This window comes from Bos grunniens, chromosome 16 (genome assembly GCF_055505025.1).
Source record: "Bos grunniens cultivar Pamir isolate PY7600 chromosome 16, Bosgru_T2T1.0, whole genome shotgun sequence".
NCBI classification, from domain to species: domain Eukaryota; kingdom Metazoa; phylum Chordata; class Mammalia; order Artiodactyla; family Bovidae; genus Bos; species Bos grunniens.
Window position 1 is genome coordinate 77,716,361 of NC_141180.1, and position 18,154 is coordinate 77,734,514.

Here is an 18,154-nt window from a genome sequence, read left to right on the forward strand (position 1 = left end):
ACGAGAATCCCCTTCTCATAAGGCAATGCCCTGTGCATTACTGGGGCAGAGGCCAAGTGCATGGCACTTAGAAAAAGGCATGGCTGCTTCAAATGGGCAACAGTGAACAAGGCGTTCGGGGTGTGTTGATGTTTAATCTAAATACTGAGTGCCTAAGTGACCTATATGCAGAAATGTTGAGTAAAGGCAATGCAGAAAAATGTATTGGTGTAAACCCAAGTCCCTATGTCCAGGGTCTCTACAGTAAAATAAATGTATAAACTTTATGCATGGGTTTATTCTCAGACCTCATTTCACAGAGGCCCTAATGACCATGAAAACAAAATACTGTTGGATATGTTAATTTTTAATGGAAAAAAAATATGTACAATGTAGACAGAAAAGCAAAAACAATGAGTCAGAAAATGATCAACAATTCTACAATCTCAAATAACTAAATGTTAACAAATTATTCTTTCTAGATAACTATTACCACAATTGATGGCATAAAGAGATGGTAAAGGTGATTAACTGAAGTGATCTATTCTGGATTAAAGTCACAAGTCACATTTTTCTCCCTCTTTCTTAAGAGAAATGCTTCCTGATAGGAATTCTTTAGTTTATTTGTCTGAAGGATTTCAATCTCCAGGGACAGCTTGTACACTTCCAGGGCCAATTTCACCTCCTCTGGCCTTGAGAGGCACTGCAAGAGTTTCCTGCCTGTGACTACTTGTTCACAGCCTTCAGGATACTCCTAAAGGAAAAACACATGATGAGTATGCTTGAAAGACTTCTCTCCTGATTGTTAGGGGGCACAGTTCATGTAGAAACAGGCAGGGTTACAGATTCAGGACGAAGACACACCCCAGGACTGGTGGGGGAGCAGGAAAACCAGAAACACCTTGCTTCCCACCATCATCTTCCTGAGAGGAATATAACTCTGCTCTGAGACAGCCTCCCAGAACGCTTCTGTGGGAACAGACACTACTTCTGACCATCCAGAAATGGGACAGGAGTATATCAAATCCTCTAGAAAAGTTGGGAGTCACTACTACCAGCTCTGAGACCCTCCACTCCAAAGGGGCTCAGTTTTCCCTGATCACAAGTGAGAGCAGGAAAACTTTGCATCTCCTATTGGACCAGAAGGCTCCAAAGCGAAAATGAGAGTTCCTTTGAATGAATGAATCTTGACAAGTCAGGTACCACCTTTGCTGGCAGGACAGTGCTTTGGGGTTTAATAAAACAAAAATTACCTCAAATTGTGTGACTTACCCACTCACACTTGGGCACCTCCGGGTACCAGGTTCTGTCCTCTGAGCAAGTGATATTTTCAGAACCAACCACACTAAAGCCAGACTCACACTGGATAGTAATTCTTTCAGGTTCAACATATCTAACCTTCTCCACAGATAACCTTCCATATTCTATCTCTGGTTTCAGACACAATGCTGCAATGGAAACATAACTTTAAGCAATACACAGATCTAAGAAAAAACATGCAAGCCTAGGGTACTAAGAATGAACTGTATTTAAGTGTTGCTAATTGTTTTACCTTTTTTTTAATCTTGAGAAGAAAAATAATATTCGTTAGCATATTTATTGAGCATTGGGATAGTACTTTATCAGACTTTGGGGTAGATCTTTATGTGATCGTCTTATTTAAGTCTCACTATTTTATCTAAGAGAAAGTGACATACAGAGAGGTTAAGTGACTTGCTGAAGGACATATAACTATTTTAAATAGCCTAACAATATAAAAAGGGCTGCTGCTGCTAAGTCGCTTCAGTCGTGTCCGACTCTGTGCGACCCCATAGACAGCAGCCCACCAGGCTTCCTGGTCCCTGGGATTCTCCAGGCAAGAACACTGGAGTGGGTTGCATTTCCTTCTCCAATGCATGAAAGTGAAAAGTGAAAGGGAAGTCGCTCAGTCGTTCCCGACTCTTAGCGACCCCATGGACTTCAGCCTACCAGGCTCCTCCGTCCATGGGATTTTCCAGGCAAGAGTACTGGAGTGGGTTGCCATTGCCTTCTCCAATAAAAAGGGCATGTGACCCCAAATCTTCAACTATCAAATCAGCTGTCTCTTGTATCTTGATTCCTGTAAGACAATAGAGGAAAATTTTCCCCTCTTGCTTATTATTCTCCTGTGTGCAAAGGAGACGATGGTAGCAAATCATCCCTGAAGTTGTTGATGATGAAATGATATTAAACCTCTGTGCATGCAATAATCAGACCTCATTTTGACCTCATGTCCCCATAACAGCTGGAAAATTAGGAGTCCCTCACCACACAGCTACACTGTGAGCAGCTGGTGCCCTGCACTGGCACTGATAGAAATACTTGTGATTTCACAATGCTTGGCATTAGTCCACTAGGGCTTACATTCTAGACCAACTTTTCATGAAAATTTTCCTGCAGGCCACAGCTACATGCAGATAGAATGTACCATCTGTAGACTATTTCTGGAATTATACAAGAAACTGACAAATGGAGATGCCTCACAAAGGCTGAATTTTGTACCTGGAAAAGAAGGGGAAATTAATGTTCTGTGTGCCCTCTGTACTTTTTGCTTTGGATACCATCAGACCATAGTAATTATTTTCAATAAATCAAATCAAGTAGTTTTTTTGCTGCCTCTCACAGGAAAGAAACTGTGCTCTCAATCCTTTGATGATAGTCCCACCCCCGCCCCCTTAAAATGAAGAGGGAGCCAGAGTTACCTTTACACTGAGGGACCGCAGGTGACCAGCCTGAAGATGTGCAGGAGAGTTCTTTTGCTCCAACCAGGATGTACCCTTCATCACATTCATATACAGCTTGGTGATCAAATGTAAAGAATTTAGAGACTACTTTACGTTGTCCATGGGCAATGACAGGAGGGGATTTACAATCTTGAGGTGAGACATAAAAGTAAAAGAAGGTCAGCATGTAGAATGCATATAATAACACTTCCTAGTATCTGTGTGGTTCAAAGGAAGCTTCCATCTGTCCTTCTGTCTTCTCTACCCATCTAATCACTCAGCCAAACGCAGGACTCGAGCTGCCTTCATGAAGGCCTGAGGCTGGGGAACCATAGAAAGGTTACAATGGACTGACAAGCACTTAGGATTGGCTTCATTTTTTTGAAAATTCACTAAACTTGACACTATTTAGGAGCCATTTTGACAGGAAGACGGAATTAAGTCAAAGTCACACTGTGCTGGTGTCACATTCCACTGCTTTTGTGCTAAATGCAGAGATGTATTTCTGGGAGAAACTAAAGATGCAAAATAAATCTGCAATCTCTGACTCATTTCTCCCAATAAGACCAGTCCATCTATCTTCCCAAGAATATACTCACTGTCCTCTAAAATAGTTCAGAAAGAGCTCATAGAAAGAATAAGAATGATGGCTTGCATGTTGGAACAATAGACACGACACAGTGCTGAGCACCTGTGTGAAAGAGAACACTGTCAGGACCCACAAACACTGCATGAGGAGTTTAAATAAAACAGGTCATTGGAAATGCTTTCCCTGGTGGTTCAGATGGTAAAGAATCTGCCTGCAGTGAGGGAGACCTGGGTTTGATCCCTGGATCAGGAAGATCCTCTGGGGAAGGGAATGGCAACCCACCCCAGTATTCTTGCCTGGAGAATCCATGGATAGAGAAGCCTGGTGGGCTGCCTGGTGGGGTTGCAGAGAGTCAGTCATGACTGAGCAACTAACACTTGACACTTTTGGAAATGTCAGTAAAATGTTAAACTGATGGACAATAGTATCTACAGTACTATCCTAAGATGCCTCCTTGAGGCATGGAAAATGTGATGCCAACAATGAGGTTCAAATGCTGGAGTTGCTGTGGCAAGTGGTAGAGAGAGTGATTAAGTGATTCAGAAGAGTGAGTATGCTGGAGTAGATGTGCCACACACATGCAGGAAACTCCACCAAGTGACTATGTTGTCTGGGAAGACCTGGAGGATACATTTACCAAGGACAGAAGGAATATCATAATGAGAGGAGCACTGTATCAGAGACCAGAGCTGATGATGGGAAGACTGTTAAAGAACAAGGTTCACTCTTAGCAGTCACAATCTGAGTGGTGCTCATAGGCTTTAGAAGCTAAGTAAATGTAATCATCATAAGGAGTGGCAAGTTAGAGATACAACCAGACTGAGATTAGGAAGATGGTTAATAGAACATGACATTCCTTAGGGTGAAAACAGATGAGCAGCCAACTAGATACTACTCAATCTGTACCATGGAAAGAAATAAAGGATGGATGATCAGGAGGCTGATGGCCTTTGGTCCATTAAAAATTACAATCTGTTGCTTAGTTTCTGGACCTGTACTATTAATAATCTCAGGTCTGGAGATCACTAACTGAAGAAAAAAGTTTCCATGACTAAGGAGACTACAACAACTTGAGACATATGCACAGTAATGAGTTCCCCAGTCTTCCGAGAGGACCTGCGTCCATTTACATAAGCAATTATGCACAGATGAGAAGTGCATAATAATCCAAGTATTATTGGACATAGAGTTTGAGTTGACATAGATACCTGGAACCATCAAGGCTCCCTTATTAAACCACTTGGTGGGCATTTCCATTATCTTTGAAAGTGTGGGCCAGATAGACAAAATTGGTCACTGGCATAATCCCCATATTCATCCTTGGCCTATGGGTTAAGATTGTCCTATCCAAGAAAACCAAGTAGAAGTCATTGATATGACCTATATCTTCCCCTTAGAGGCAAAGAAGATAAGTTCTTTTAAATATCATTTACCAATGTGTAGAGGAAACGGAGAAATATGTGCCACTCTTAAATAATTGAAGATGCAAGAGTGGTCATTGTATCCCCATGTATTTCATAAGTCTGTCTACTACAAAAAATTCGGATTCTGGAGAATTACAGTAGACTACTAAAAACGCAACAGCATTGCAGCCACTGTACCACATGTGGTATCTTTGCTAGAGCAGATTAACATGTCTTCTGGTAGATGAGGCCACTGATTTAGCAGAGGCCTTCTTTGCCATCCCTGTCAGAAAAGAACATCACAAGAAGTGTGCATACATATGGAAAGGTCAAGATCCTCCATCTGCATTTTTAGTCCTTGGCTGTGATAACACTTCTGTCCTTGTCATAAGAGAGTCTGAAAATATCATGGCCATGCAGGCACCCATAGAACAGCACATTGATACAGAACATCAATGGCATCATGTTAACTCTACTGAATAAGCAAGACTAGGTGGCATGATGATGTTCCAGAGTAAGGAAGGTAGAGAAGGAAGAAAAGATGTAAACTCTGAAAGGCAGGTTTAAATAGATTTGAGCAGGTTTTATAATGTAGTAGGTAAAGGCACATGGACCAGAAAGAAAGGAAGAAAAAAGAATAAATACCAAGAAACAAAAGGTAATAATTGAAATGTCTAGCTTATCTATTAGATGTGGTCCATTTTCATTGATTCAGAAAATGGAGGGAAACCAGCAAAGTCAAAGAATGGGAACAAATAATGGGGGATAAAAAGAAAGTTGGACTAATGAGCAGTATTTTTTAACAAACTTATCCACTTAAAAAACATTCAGTATATACACGTTTTTAACCTAATATGCTTTTTGTTGGTGTGTGTGTGTTTTGTTTCATTTTTCCAACTGAATGATGCTTCAGGAAAGGATTTTCACTGCAAGTTCATTTCCTTTGTTCAAATTGTACAAACGAAGCTAGGTAAAAAAAAATACAACACATAAAAACATCAGATCAGACAAATCACCACCGTTACACATTTCTTAAATTCTAAACTTACATTGTAAAAGCAAATTATGAAAAAGGCGTGCGTGGTAGGGAATGAACAATGGTATAGTTCCTCTCTCTTGATGGAAGTCACAACAGTTACTAATATTTATCCCCCTGTGAAGTTCATTGTTCTAATTTCCATTTTCCAAGGAGGAAATCTGTCCTTGAGGAATCCAAAACCCTATTATGCTATGATATTAGAAGCATCCTTGATATTGGGACAAAAGACAAGCTTGTTCTCTGACCAAGTGATTGATCCATAAGCAGCACAATAATAGGGTCATTTCACTAGTACCAGGTGTCCTGGGAGGGTGCCCAAATGTTTCAACCAGTGCGTCCTGAGATCAACATACTCACAACTGAGCAGTGGATGGGAACTTCTAGGTTAAAAAGTGCCAAAGTATAAGAGAAATTTCTAGTATTGGAAACTTTTCTCAGTTCACACACACTTCAGAAGAACTAAGTAGATTTCCAAGAGGAGAAATCAAAGTTAAATTTAGTAATTTCATCTGCCTCTAGATTGTCCTTCTTTAGTAATGTTCCAACACTTAAACTGCAAAAATGTAAGGAGGGGAAAAATGACACTCATCTCAAGATCTGATTTTCTATCCTTTCATTCATTTAGCAGATAGAGACTGAAAGCTGATGGGTGCTGAGCTTTGTACCCCTCCCTATCTTTAAGAAGTCAGCAGTTGGCTTTAGTGAGAAGAAGTCAGGAGCTATAGAATTTGTGCCAGCTTTATTCAACATTTTCTTTTTTAAAGTGTGGATTTGGATCTGACCATATGAATGCACAGTTATAAGCATTTTTTTTCTTCTGCATGAAATTGATCAGGATCCTGTGGGGCTCCTGGGCACAGAAGCCCTTCTATCCCTGGTTTCTTGTAAGGAACACACCTTCAACCTCCATGACATTCCCCTAATTCCAAAGGGCAGATTCTAACAAATATTAATTTAGGAAAGGAAGGGATGAAAAGACAAGGGAGGGGCACCCAAGAAACAATAGAGCCTTGAGGCAGTCTTGGTCTGCCTCAAGGATACATAACAATGTCTTTAAACTATTTAAGATGTCAGCTTCCCACTGACATCTAATAGAAGCAGAAGATATTAAGAAGAGGTGGCAAGAATACACAGAACTATACAAAAAGATCTTCAAGACCCAGATAACCAAATAGTGTGATCACTCACCTAGAGCCAGATATCCTGGAATGTAAAGTCTAGTGGGTCTTAGGAACCATTGCTGCCAATAAAGCTAGCAGAGGTGATGGAATTCCAGCAGATATTTAAAATCCTTAAAGAAGATGCTATTAAAGTGCTGTACTCAATATGTCAGCAAAATTGGAAAACCTAGCAGTGGCCGCAGGACTAGAAAAGGTCAATATCATCCGACTTCCTAAGAAAGGCAGTACTGGATCTTCTGTTCAAACCACCAGACAATTGAACTCATCTCCCATGCTAGTAAGATTTGCTCAAAATCCTCCAAGCTAGGCTTCAGCATTTGTGAACTGAGAACTTCAAGATTGCAAGTTGGGTTTAGAAAAGGCAGAGGAAACAAAGCCAAAAGCTGGTTCTTTGAAAGGATAAATAAAATTGCCAAACTATTAGCCAGACTCATCAAGAAACAAAGGGAGAAAAAGCAAATCAATAAAATTAGACATGAAAATGGAGAGATCACAACAGACAACACAGAAATACAAAGGATCATAAGAGACTATTATCAGCAATTATATGCCAATAAAATGGACAACATGGAAGAAATGGACAAATTCTTAGAAAAGTACAACTTTCCAAAACTGGACCAGGAAGAAATAGAAAACCTTAACAGACCCATCACAAGCACGGAAATTGAAACTGTAATCAAAAATCTTCCAGCAAACAAAAGCCCAGGTCCAGATGGCTTCACAGCTGAATTCTACCAAAAATTTAGAGAAGAGCTAACACCTATCCTACTCAAACTCTTCCAGAAAATTTCAGAGGAAGGTAAACTTCCAAACTCATTCTATGCAGCCACCATCACCCTAACACCAAAACCTGACAAAGATGCCACAAAAAAGAAAACTACAGGCCAATATCACTGATGAATATAGATGCAACCTTCTTAACAAAATTCTAGCAATCAGAATCCAACAACATGTTAAAAAGATCATACACCATGACCAAGTGGGCTTTAGCCCAAGGATGCAAGGATTCTTCAATATCCACAAATCAATCAATGTAATACACCACATTAACAAATTGAAAAATAAAAGCCATATGATCATCTCAACAGATGCAGAGAAAGCCTTTGACAAAATTCAACATCCATTTATGATAAAAACTCTCCAGAAAGCAGAAATAGAAGGAACATACCTCAACATAATAAAAGCTATATATGACAAACCCATAGCAAACATTATCCTCAATGCTGAAAAGCTGAAAGCATTTCCCCTAAACTCAGGAACAAGACAAGGGTGCCCACTTTCACCACTACTATTCAACATAGTTTTGGAAGTTTTGGCCACAGCAATCAGAGCAGAAAAAGAAATAAAAGGAATCCAAATTGCAAAAGAAGAAGTAAAACTCTCACTGTTTGCAGATGACATGATCCTCTACATAGAAAACCCTAAAGACTCCATCAGAAAATTACTAGAGCTAATCAATGAATATAGTAAAGTTGCATGATATAAAATCAACACACAGAAATCCCTTGCATTCCTAAACACTAATAATGAGAAAATAGAATGAAAAATTAAGGAAACAATTCCATTCATCATTGCAACGAAAAGAATAAGATACTTAGGCATATATCTACCTAAATATATAGAAAACTATAAAACACTGGTGAAAGAAATCAAAGAGGATACTAATAGATGGAGAAATATACCATGTTTTTGGATCGAAAGAATCGATATAGTGAAAATGAGTGTACTACCCAAAGCAATCTATAGATTCAATGCAATCCCTATCAAGCTACCAACGGTATTCCTCACAGAGCTAGAACAAATAATTTCACAATTTGTATGGAAATACAAAAAACCTCAAATAGCCAAAGCAATCTTGAGAAAGAAGAATGGAACTGGAGGAATCAACCTGCCTGACTTCAGGCTCTACTACAAAGCCACAGTCATCAAGACAGTATGGTGCTGGCATAAAGACAGAAACATAGATCAATGGAACAAAATAGAAAGCCCAGAGATAAATCCACGCACCGATGGACACCTTATCCTTGACAAAGGAGGCAAAACTAATACAATTATGTAAAGTTTAAAAATAAAATAAAATTAAAAAAAAAATAAAAGACAATATCTTTAACAAGTGGTGCTGGGAAAACTGGTCAACCACTTGTAAAAGAATGAAACTAGAACACTTTCTAACACCATACACAAAAATTAACTCAAAATGGATTAAAGATCTCAACGTAAGACCAGAAACTATAAAACTCCTAGAGGAGAACATAGGCAAAACACTCTCCGACATTCGTCACAGCAGGATCCTCTATGACCCACCTCCCAGAATACTGGAAATAAAAGCAAAAATAAACAAATGGGACCTAATTAAAATTAAAAGCTTCTGCACAACAAAGGAAACTCTAAACAAGATGAAAAGGCAGCCTTCAGAATGGGAGAAAATAATAGCAAATGAAGCAACTGACAAACAACTAATCTCAAAAATATACAAGCAACTCCTACAGCTCAATTCCAGAAAAATAAATGACCCAATCAAAAAATGGGCCAAAGAACTAAATAGGCATTTCTCCAAAGAAGATATACAGATGGCTAACAAACACATGAAAAGATGCTCAACATCACTCATGATCAGAGAAATGCAAATCAAAACCACAATGAGGTACCATTTCATGCCAGTCAGAATGGCTGCCATCCAAAAGTCTACAAGCAATAAATGCTGGAGAGGGTGTGGAGAAAAGGGAACCCTCTTACACTGTTGGTGGGAATGCAAACTAGTACAGCCACTATGGAGAACAGTGTGGAGAATCCTTAAAAAACTGGAAATAGAACTGCCATATGACCCAGCAATCCCACTACTGGGCATACACACTGAGGAAACCAGAATTGAAAGAGACACATGTACCCAATGTTCATTGCAGCACTGTTTATAATAGCCAGGACATGGAAGCAACCTAGATGTCCATCAGCAGATGAATGGATAAGAAAGCTGTGGTACATATACACAATGGAGTATTACTCAGCCATTAAAAAGAATACATTTGAATCAGTTCTAATGAGGTGGATGAAACTGGAGCCTATTATACAGAGTGAAGTAAGCCAGAAAGAAAAATACCAATACAGTATACTAAAACATATATATGGAATTTAGAAAGATGGTAACGATAACCCTGTATGCGAGACAGCAAAAGAGACACAGATGTATACAACAGTATTTTGGACTCTGTGGGAGAGGGAGAGGGTGGGATGATTTGGGAGAATGGCATTGAAACATGTATAATATCATATAAGAAATGAATCATCAGTCCAGGTTTGATGCAGGATACAGGGTCCTTGGGGCTGGTGCATTGGGATGACCCAGAGTGATGGTACGGGGAAGGAGGTGGGAGGGGTTCAGGATGGGGAACACGTGTACACTCGTGGTGGATTCATGTTGATGTATGGCAAAACCAATACAATATTGTAAAGTAATTAGCCCCCAATTAAAATAAATAAATACATATTTTAAAATAAATAATAATTCAGAATAGGAAAAAAATAAAAAGCAGAGACATTACTTTGCCAACAAAGATCTGTCTAGTCAAAGCTATTGTTTTTCCAGTAGTCATGTACAGATATGAAATTTGCACCATGAAGAAGGCTGAGTTCTGAAGAACTGGTGCTTTCGAACTGTGGTGCTAGAGAAGACTTTTGAGAGCCCTTTGGACACCAAGGAGATCAAACCAGTCATTCCTAAAGAAAATCAATCCTGAATATTCATTGGAAGGACTGATGCTGAAGGTAAAACTCCAATACTCTGGACACCTGATTCAAAGAGCTCACTCATTGGAAAAGACCCTGATGCTGGGAAAGATTGAGGTCAGGGAGAGAAGGGGGAAACAGAAGATGAGATGGTTGGATGGCATCACTGACATGAGTTTGATCAAACTCTGAGAGATAGTGAAGGACGGGGAAGTCTTGCATGCTGCAGTCCCTGGGGTCGCAAAGAGCCAGACATGACTGAGCAACTAAACAACAATAAGACAAAAGACCTCCACCCCCAAAACCATGCGATTCTGATGACAGAAATCAAAGAAGACACAACCAGATGAAAAAATACCATGTTTGTAGATGAAAAGAATCAATATGGCTAAAACGACTATACTACACAAAGCAGAGTCAATGCAATCCCTATCAAACTACCAATGGAATTTTTCACAGAACTTGAGCAAAAAGTCTTAAAATTTGTAATGGAGACACAAAGATCCTGATTAGCCAAAGCAATCTTAAGAAAAAAACAAAGCTGGAGGAATTAGCCTCCCTGACCTCAGACTATACTGCAAAGCTACAGTCATCAAGAAAGTATGATATTCATACAAAAGTAGAAATATAGATCAATGGAACTGGATAAAAAACCCAGATAAAACACATACACAAAGGGGGCAAGACTACACAATGTTGGAAAGGCAGTCTCTTCAAATGATGCTGGGAAAATCATATACAGCTACAAATTTAAAAAAATAAAATTAGACCATTCTTTAACACCATAGACAAAAAATAAGCTTGAAATGGATTAAAAACCTAAATGCGAGACCAGACTCTATAAAGCTCCTAGAGGAAAACATAGGCAGAACACTCTCTGACATAAATTCCACCAGCATCTTTTTCAATTCATCTCCCAGAATAATGGAAATAAAAACAAAAATAAACAAATGATATCTACTTAAACTCAAAAGCTTTTGCACAGCAAAAGAAACAATAAACAAATGAAAAGACAACAACAACAAAAGACAACCCACAGCTTGGAATATTTGTTAATGATGTAACTGAAAAGGGATTAGTCTCCAAAATTTATGAAAAGCCCATGATGTTTGCTGATGCTACTGCTGCTGCTGCTAAGTCGCTTCAGTCGTGTCCGACTCTGTGCGACCCCATAGATGGCAGCCCACCAGGCTCCACCGTGCCTGGGATTCTCCAAGCAAGAACAGTCACTGCTGCTGCTGCTGCCATGATGTTTAGCACTATCAAAACAAACAGCCTAACCAAAAATGGGCAGAAGTCCTAAATATTGACGTTTCTCCAAAGAAGACATACAGATGGACAAGAGGCACATGGAAAGATGCTCAGTATCACCAATTATTAAAGAAATGCACATCAAAACTACAATAAGATATCACCTTACAGCAATCACAATGGCCATTATCAAAAACTCCACAAACAGTGAATGCTGTGGAGGATGTGGAGAGAAGGGAACCTTCCCACACTGTTGTGGGAATGTAAATTAGTACAGCCACTATGAAGAACAGTATGGAGGTTCCTTAAAATCTAAGAATAGAACTACAATATAACCCTGCTATCCCATTCCTGGGCATATATCTGGAGAAAAACATGGACTGAAAGGATGCATGCACCTCAATGTTCATTTCAGCACTGTTTACAATGGCCAAGAAATGGAAGCAACCTAAATGTCTATGAATGGATAAAGAAGATGTGGTACATAAATACAATGAAATAATACTCAGCCATTACAAAGAATGAAATAATGTCCTTTGCAGCAACATGGGTGGACCTAGAGATTGTCATGCTGAGTGAAGTAAGTCACACAGAGAAAGAGAAATATCACATAATATCACCTACATGTGAAACCTAAAAGGAAATGATACAAATGAACTTACAAAACAGAAACAGACCAACAGACTTAGAGAATGATCTTGCGGTTGCCAGGGGGAATCATGGGGGAAGAGATAGTTAAGTAATTTGGGATGGACACATACACACTACTATATTCATAATGGATAACCAACAAGGACCTACTGCATAGCACATGGAATTCTGCTTAATGTTACGTGGCAGCCTGGATGGGAATTGTGTTTGGGGAGAATGGATATACAGACATGAGTCCCTTTGCTGTTCACCTGAAACTATCACTGCATTGTTAATTGGTTACACAGTTAACAAAATAAAAGTTTCAAAAAAAAACAAAAAACAAAAAAAAAGATTTTTAATATAGATAGAAAAACAAATATATTCACTAAAAACTTGGTAAATAAAATGCAAAGAATTATAATCTCCATCAATTTGACATGAAAAACTTCTTTTAAAAAATGTGTTTCCATAAGGTCTTACCTGGTCTGCATTCTGGTGTTCTAGGACTCCAAGTGCCATGTTTTGTACATATAGCATCAAACATATATTTACTATGACATTCATATGAAATCTTATCTCCACTGATATAGGTACAGTGAGTACTAGTGCTAGGTCTTCTGTGTAGAGTGATGCTTCCATAATTATTCAGGTTTGGTTCTGGGCAACATACCTCTAAAAAAAAATAAAAGAAGACTAATAGTAAAATCACTATGAGGAGGCTCCTATGGCTAAATCCCATTTCTACCTTTAGAAGATCTCATCACTGAAGAGAGATTGGGATAACAGGGACACCAAGTCTGTTCTCCCAGTCCCTGATTTGCTAAAGCACTCCAGCTCATTTGTTTCCAATACCTTATTTAAGTGGTGGTAAAAGATTTTATTAATGATATTTTAATTCCATGATATTAAGGTCTTTCTTTTTATTTCCACAAAATGAGTTTGAATGACTGCAATTAAACTTTAACTCCTAATGTGAAACAAATAATCTTTCAATATGTGAACTACCATTTTTCATTATTTATGAAAGTGAAAGGCACTTAGTCATGTCCAACTCTTTGCGATCCCATGGACTATATAGTCCATGGAATTCTCTAAGCCAGAATACTGGAGTGAGTAGCCTTTTCTTTCTCCAGGTAATCACTCCCAACCCAGGGATCAAATCCGGGTCTCCTGCATTGCAGGCGGATTCTTTACCAGCTGAGCCACAAGGGAAGCCCAAGAATATTGGAGTGGGTAGTCCATCCCTTCTCCAGCAGATCTTCCCAGCCCAGGAATTGAACTGGGGGTCTCCTGAATTGCAGGTGAATTCTTTACTAACTGAGCTATCATTATTTGTGCATTTCACATATTTTTTCAATTCCAATCTACAGAATAAAGTTCCCTGTATTCTGTGCCTCAGTGTCTTCACCTCTAAAATGGCAAGACTCCCATAGATAGGTATAAAAATGCATGTTGTCAATTGCAGAGTCCCATAAAATTGCATCCATATGTCTCTCAGTCCCTCACTTACTCTCAAGTGAGACTAGAGACAGTCTCCTTCCTGTCCTATTGAGGCAAAAACACTGAGTCAGGGATCAGAGTCTGTCTTTTAGAGGCAGGTCATTCAGCCCACAGTCCCATCACTCAAGAGACATGAGACACAAGTCACGCTGAAGTTGGTTGAGTTCATGACTACTTCACAGACTTTCCTCTGCAAAGCACCCCAGAGCCTATACTGGGGAGGAAAGGGCTGTTATGGAGGTCTGACTCAAGCAATGGTTGAGTTGTATTCTACATTCTACCTTTACCAATATTGGAGCTAATACTTAATCTGTGTAATATTTGACTTCTGTGCTTGTATCTCATTTGATTCTGAATCAGGATAAGATTATAATTTCTCAGCTCAAACTCCAAGAAATTTATGGTCCCTTCTGGTGATAATAGTTCATATACAGTTCAATTAATATAATGTCAAATTTATCTTGAGGGAAAAATTACATCCATTTAAGATGAAAAATCAAGCTCATACTGAATATTTAATATACAAAAAGATTTACAAAAAAAGAAACTCACCCTTACATTCTATGTATGGGCTCCACTCCAAATTGCTCTGACAAGTCACAGTTGTAGGTCCATCTGTCTCTGGCTTATAGCCAAAATGGCACTTGTAGCTCAATACAAACCCAATATCATACACTTGCTGTTCTGTTTGTGTCTGGTGGTCATATCTTTCCCACAAGGCATGAGGGATGTGTGGTAAGCCAAGACAACCATCTGCTCATAAAGAAACAAAAAGGGAAAAGTACACTCTCAATAGGGATGCAACAATGATCAATGAGCCTGTCATATAAAAGGGTGGCAAGTCCTCGTTCAGCCAGGAGCCAGCCTACCATGGCTGATGAATCAGCCATACCAGAAAACACACAGGACAGGCATCCAAATGTGGAAGGCATCAGAGAAGTTCTTACTAGGGGCACTGACAAGTGATTTCTGTGTGTTGTGCCAACTTTTTAAAATGTGAATTCTTTTTCATCTTCATTTTATATCACAAACTTTAGTCTCTGAATTGAAACATTGGGCTTGCTAGGTAAGTATGGCTGGAGAAATGTTTCAGGCAAACACATCAAACTTTCTTGTTTCCTGACTAATAGAAGAAAATAAACAAGAGCCATTCCTCTTATTCAGATGACATCAGGAGCTTTATCATTGAAGGGTTTGTCAAGAACAAATAAAATACCAAGTGACTTTTGAGCCTAAATCTGTGTCTTGTCATCTTCACTCTTTCCTGATAATACAGGTTCACAATATGGAAATATAATACAAACACGTCAATTTGGACATTTATTATATTTTCATCTTCAAGGGTAAAGGTCTTTTTAAACAGTTTTATTGAGAGACAAGTCACATAACATAAAATTCATCCATTTAAAGTATGCAATCCAGTGGTTTTCAGTATATTTACAGAGTTTTCCAACCATCACCACTATCCAACTTTTGGATATTTTTACCAACCCAAAAATAAATTCAGTACTTGTTAGCAGTTACCCCCTAGTCTTGTCTTCTCCCAGGTCCTAGAGACCACTAAAAGACTTTCTCTCTCTATGGATTTTCCTAACCTGGACATTTCAAATAATGGATGTCTGGTTCTTAAAATGAGGATAATACTAGTGCCCACAATTCTGGACAGAATCCATTGAATTAATTCTTGCTATAAACCTATACTAGCATCAAGTCATTATTATTACTATTAAGATAATTTTCAGGGATCCACATGAGTTTATAATTTCAGAGTATGAGAATTACATTGATAGTTAATCCATACAAAATTTTGTGTAAGTTAGAAAAAGACCTTTTTCCCTCAGGGCTCTTTACTGTTTATCTTTAAAACAATTATCATATGATCTTTGTTAGAACAAAGCAATTTTCTATCAAGTTCAAGAAAATTGTTGAAATAAACATACTATATTTTGAAATAAACATACAATAAACAGTTTATTGTAGAGCAACCTCTACAATGCTAAACTCTATCTTTAGGGGTGGAGTATGCACAACCTTTACAACTGTGTGTGACAGCTTTTTGTGATGTTATATGGTCTTGCACAGTATACTGTAATCCTTTTTTTCAACAAGAAAAAAAAGAGGGATTGATCTAAATTTAAACTTCTAGTGTGATTCAGATGTGCTTAGGCATGTAAGTATGCTCCCAATAATATTTCTGGATATCTTTAGATGCCAAACATTGAAACTCTTTCATGGTCCATACTTACTGAGTTCACAAGTGGGAGGAGGAGGATTCCAGCTATTATCAGCTTCACAATGGATTAAACTATCGCCTTCAAGCCGAAAACCTTTATTACAGGCATATACAATAGACTGTTGATAAGTATAGATGGGTCCAAACCCAGAGGTTATTTTTCCATCTTTAACCACTGGTTGAACACAAATGACTTCTAAAAATCCACAAGAAAAGACAAATTTCAACTTTTAAAAGCTTCAGTAAAATGAGATTCCATCATATCAGTGCTATTTGTTACCACAAACTGGTACAGCATAAATATCAGTTTACCAAATTAACCACTGCATCATTAAAATAATTAGTTTTTCTTTGAATAATTTCACCTCCCCCAATACCTTTCCCTTCCTTTTTCTTTTAAACTAAGAATTCAAACCAAAATTCATCATTATGACTTACTTTTACAAGAAGGAGGGCTTGGACTCCAAACACCTATTGTCTTATTTTCCACTCTGCAAGAAATGGAGGCTTTGCCTAACATTGAGAAGTCACGGTCACAGCTGTAGGTGACAGAAGAGCCATATGTGTAGAAGTCTTCATCGCCACCATTGTGTCTCCCATTACTAATGGTTGGAGGAGGTTCACACTTGGCAACTGAGATGAGTGAAGAGGAAGAAAAAATGAGGGAAGTCATCCTTAAAATCTAATATTCATGATGCAAATTCTAATGAAGTGTATAAGAAGCAACAATGAGGGACATGAGTTTTATTATTACCTAACATGTAATAAAGTTTAAGTTCATAGTCAAGTCAAAAAGAGTCTTTGCTTACTTATACATTGTGGGAGAGGATCACTCCAGACAACTCCTTTATCTTGTAGCTGACAATAACTGTTGGCTGAGCCAATTAAGACATACCTGAATAAGACAGGATTGAAGATTTTAATGAAATTATTCCTAGTATAAATTAAGTTGAATAAAGAAGTCTGAACAAATAGACTTACTATTCTATATTAAAAATGAAGAAATAATATTTTATCACATAATACTTTCCATTAAGAATGCCATTCTGTAAAATTTTATCACTGCAATGAGATGTGTATCTGTTCATTTGTTCTTTTATTCTATAATTTAATACTATCCTGGCAAATTAAACTTTAAACTTGATCTCATCAAATCTGGGTACTCAAGTAAATGAATAAACAGACAAAGAAGCATGTTACTTTCCTAAGTGAAATGATTAATCCTGATTAGCCATGGGACATTGGCTTGCTTAAAGCAAGAGTGGTGATGGTGTTTATATCTGAAAAGTAGGGAGATTTCCTGGGCACCACCTTGTACTATTTCCATGCCCTCTAATTAAAGCCAGTGAAAACTATAACAACCCAATACATGCAGGACTGCAAATTGTCCTTAAAGAATAAAGGTTCACACATCTTGGGTCAGAAATCAAGTCTCAGTAAATTTAAGAAAATTGAAATCATATCAAGTATCTTTTCCAGCCATAATACTATGAGACTAGATGTCGATTATGGGGGGAAAAACTGTAAAATAAATAAACATATGGAGATTAAATAATACACTCTAAGTAATGAACAAGTTACTGAAGAAATAAAAAGGGAAATGAAAAAAATCTTTAGAAACAAATGGCAATGAAAACACAACCCAAAACCAATGAGATGCATCAAAAGCAGTACTAAAGGGAAGTATATAGCAAGACAACCTTACCACAAGAAACAAGAAAAAATCAAATAAAAAACCTATGTTAGGTAGTTAGAATAGAAAACAGGAGTCCAAAATCAGATCAGATAAGATCAGTCACTCAGTCGTGTCCGGCTCTTTGCGACCCCATGAATCACAGCACGCCAGGCCTCCCTGTCCATCACCAACTCCCAGAGTTCACTC

At 38.2% G+C, this 18,154-nt stretch overlaps 1 protein-coding gene across 11 annotated transcripts in view; it reads right to left on the reverse strand.

The window, feature by feature from the left end:
* Positions 1 to 325: 325 nt before the first annotated feature.
* The window catches only part of LOC147357059 (C4b-binding protein alpha chain), a 46,856-nt gene continuing 29,027 nt past the window's right edge, over positions 326 to 18,154 (reverse strand). For all 11 annotated transcript variants that reach the window (XM_086342805.1, XM_086342804.1, XM_086342803.1 and 8 more), the window contains 8 exons: positions 17,082 to 17,167; positions 16,711 to 16,905; positions 16,286 to 16,468; positions 14,592 to 14,792; positions 13,020 to 13,211; positions 2,700 to 2,870; positions 1,252 to 1,427; positions 326 to 733 (listed from right to left, as the gene is read on the reverse strand). In XM_086342805.1, the coding sequence (XP_086198931.1) occupies positions 521 to 733; positions 1,252 to 1,427; positions 2,700 to 2,870; positions 13,020 to 13,211; positions 14,592 to 14,792; positions 16,286 to 16,468; positions 16,711 to 16,905; positions 17,082 to 17,167 (1,417 nt within the window). In that variant the 3' untranslated portion in view covers positions 326 to 520. The remainder of the gene's footprint in view (positions 734 to 1,251; positions 1,428 to 2,699; positions 2,871 to 13,019; positions 13,212 to 14,591; positions 14,793 to 16,285; positions 16,469 to 16,710; positions 16,906 to 17,081; positions 17,168 to 18,154) is intronic.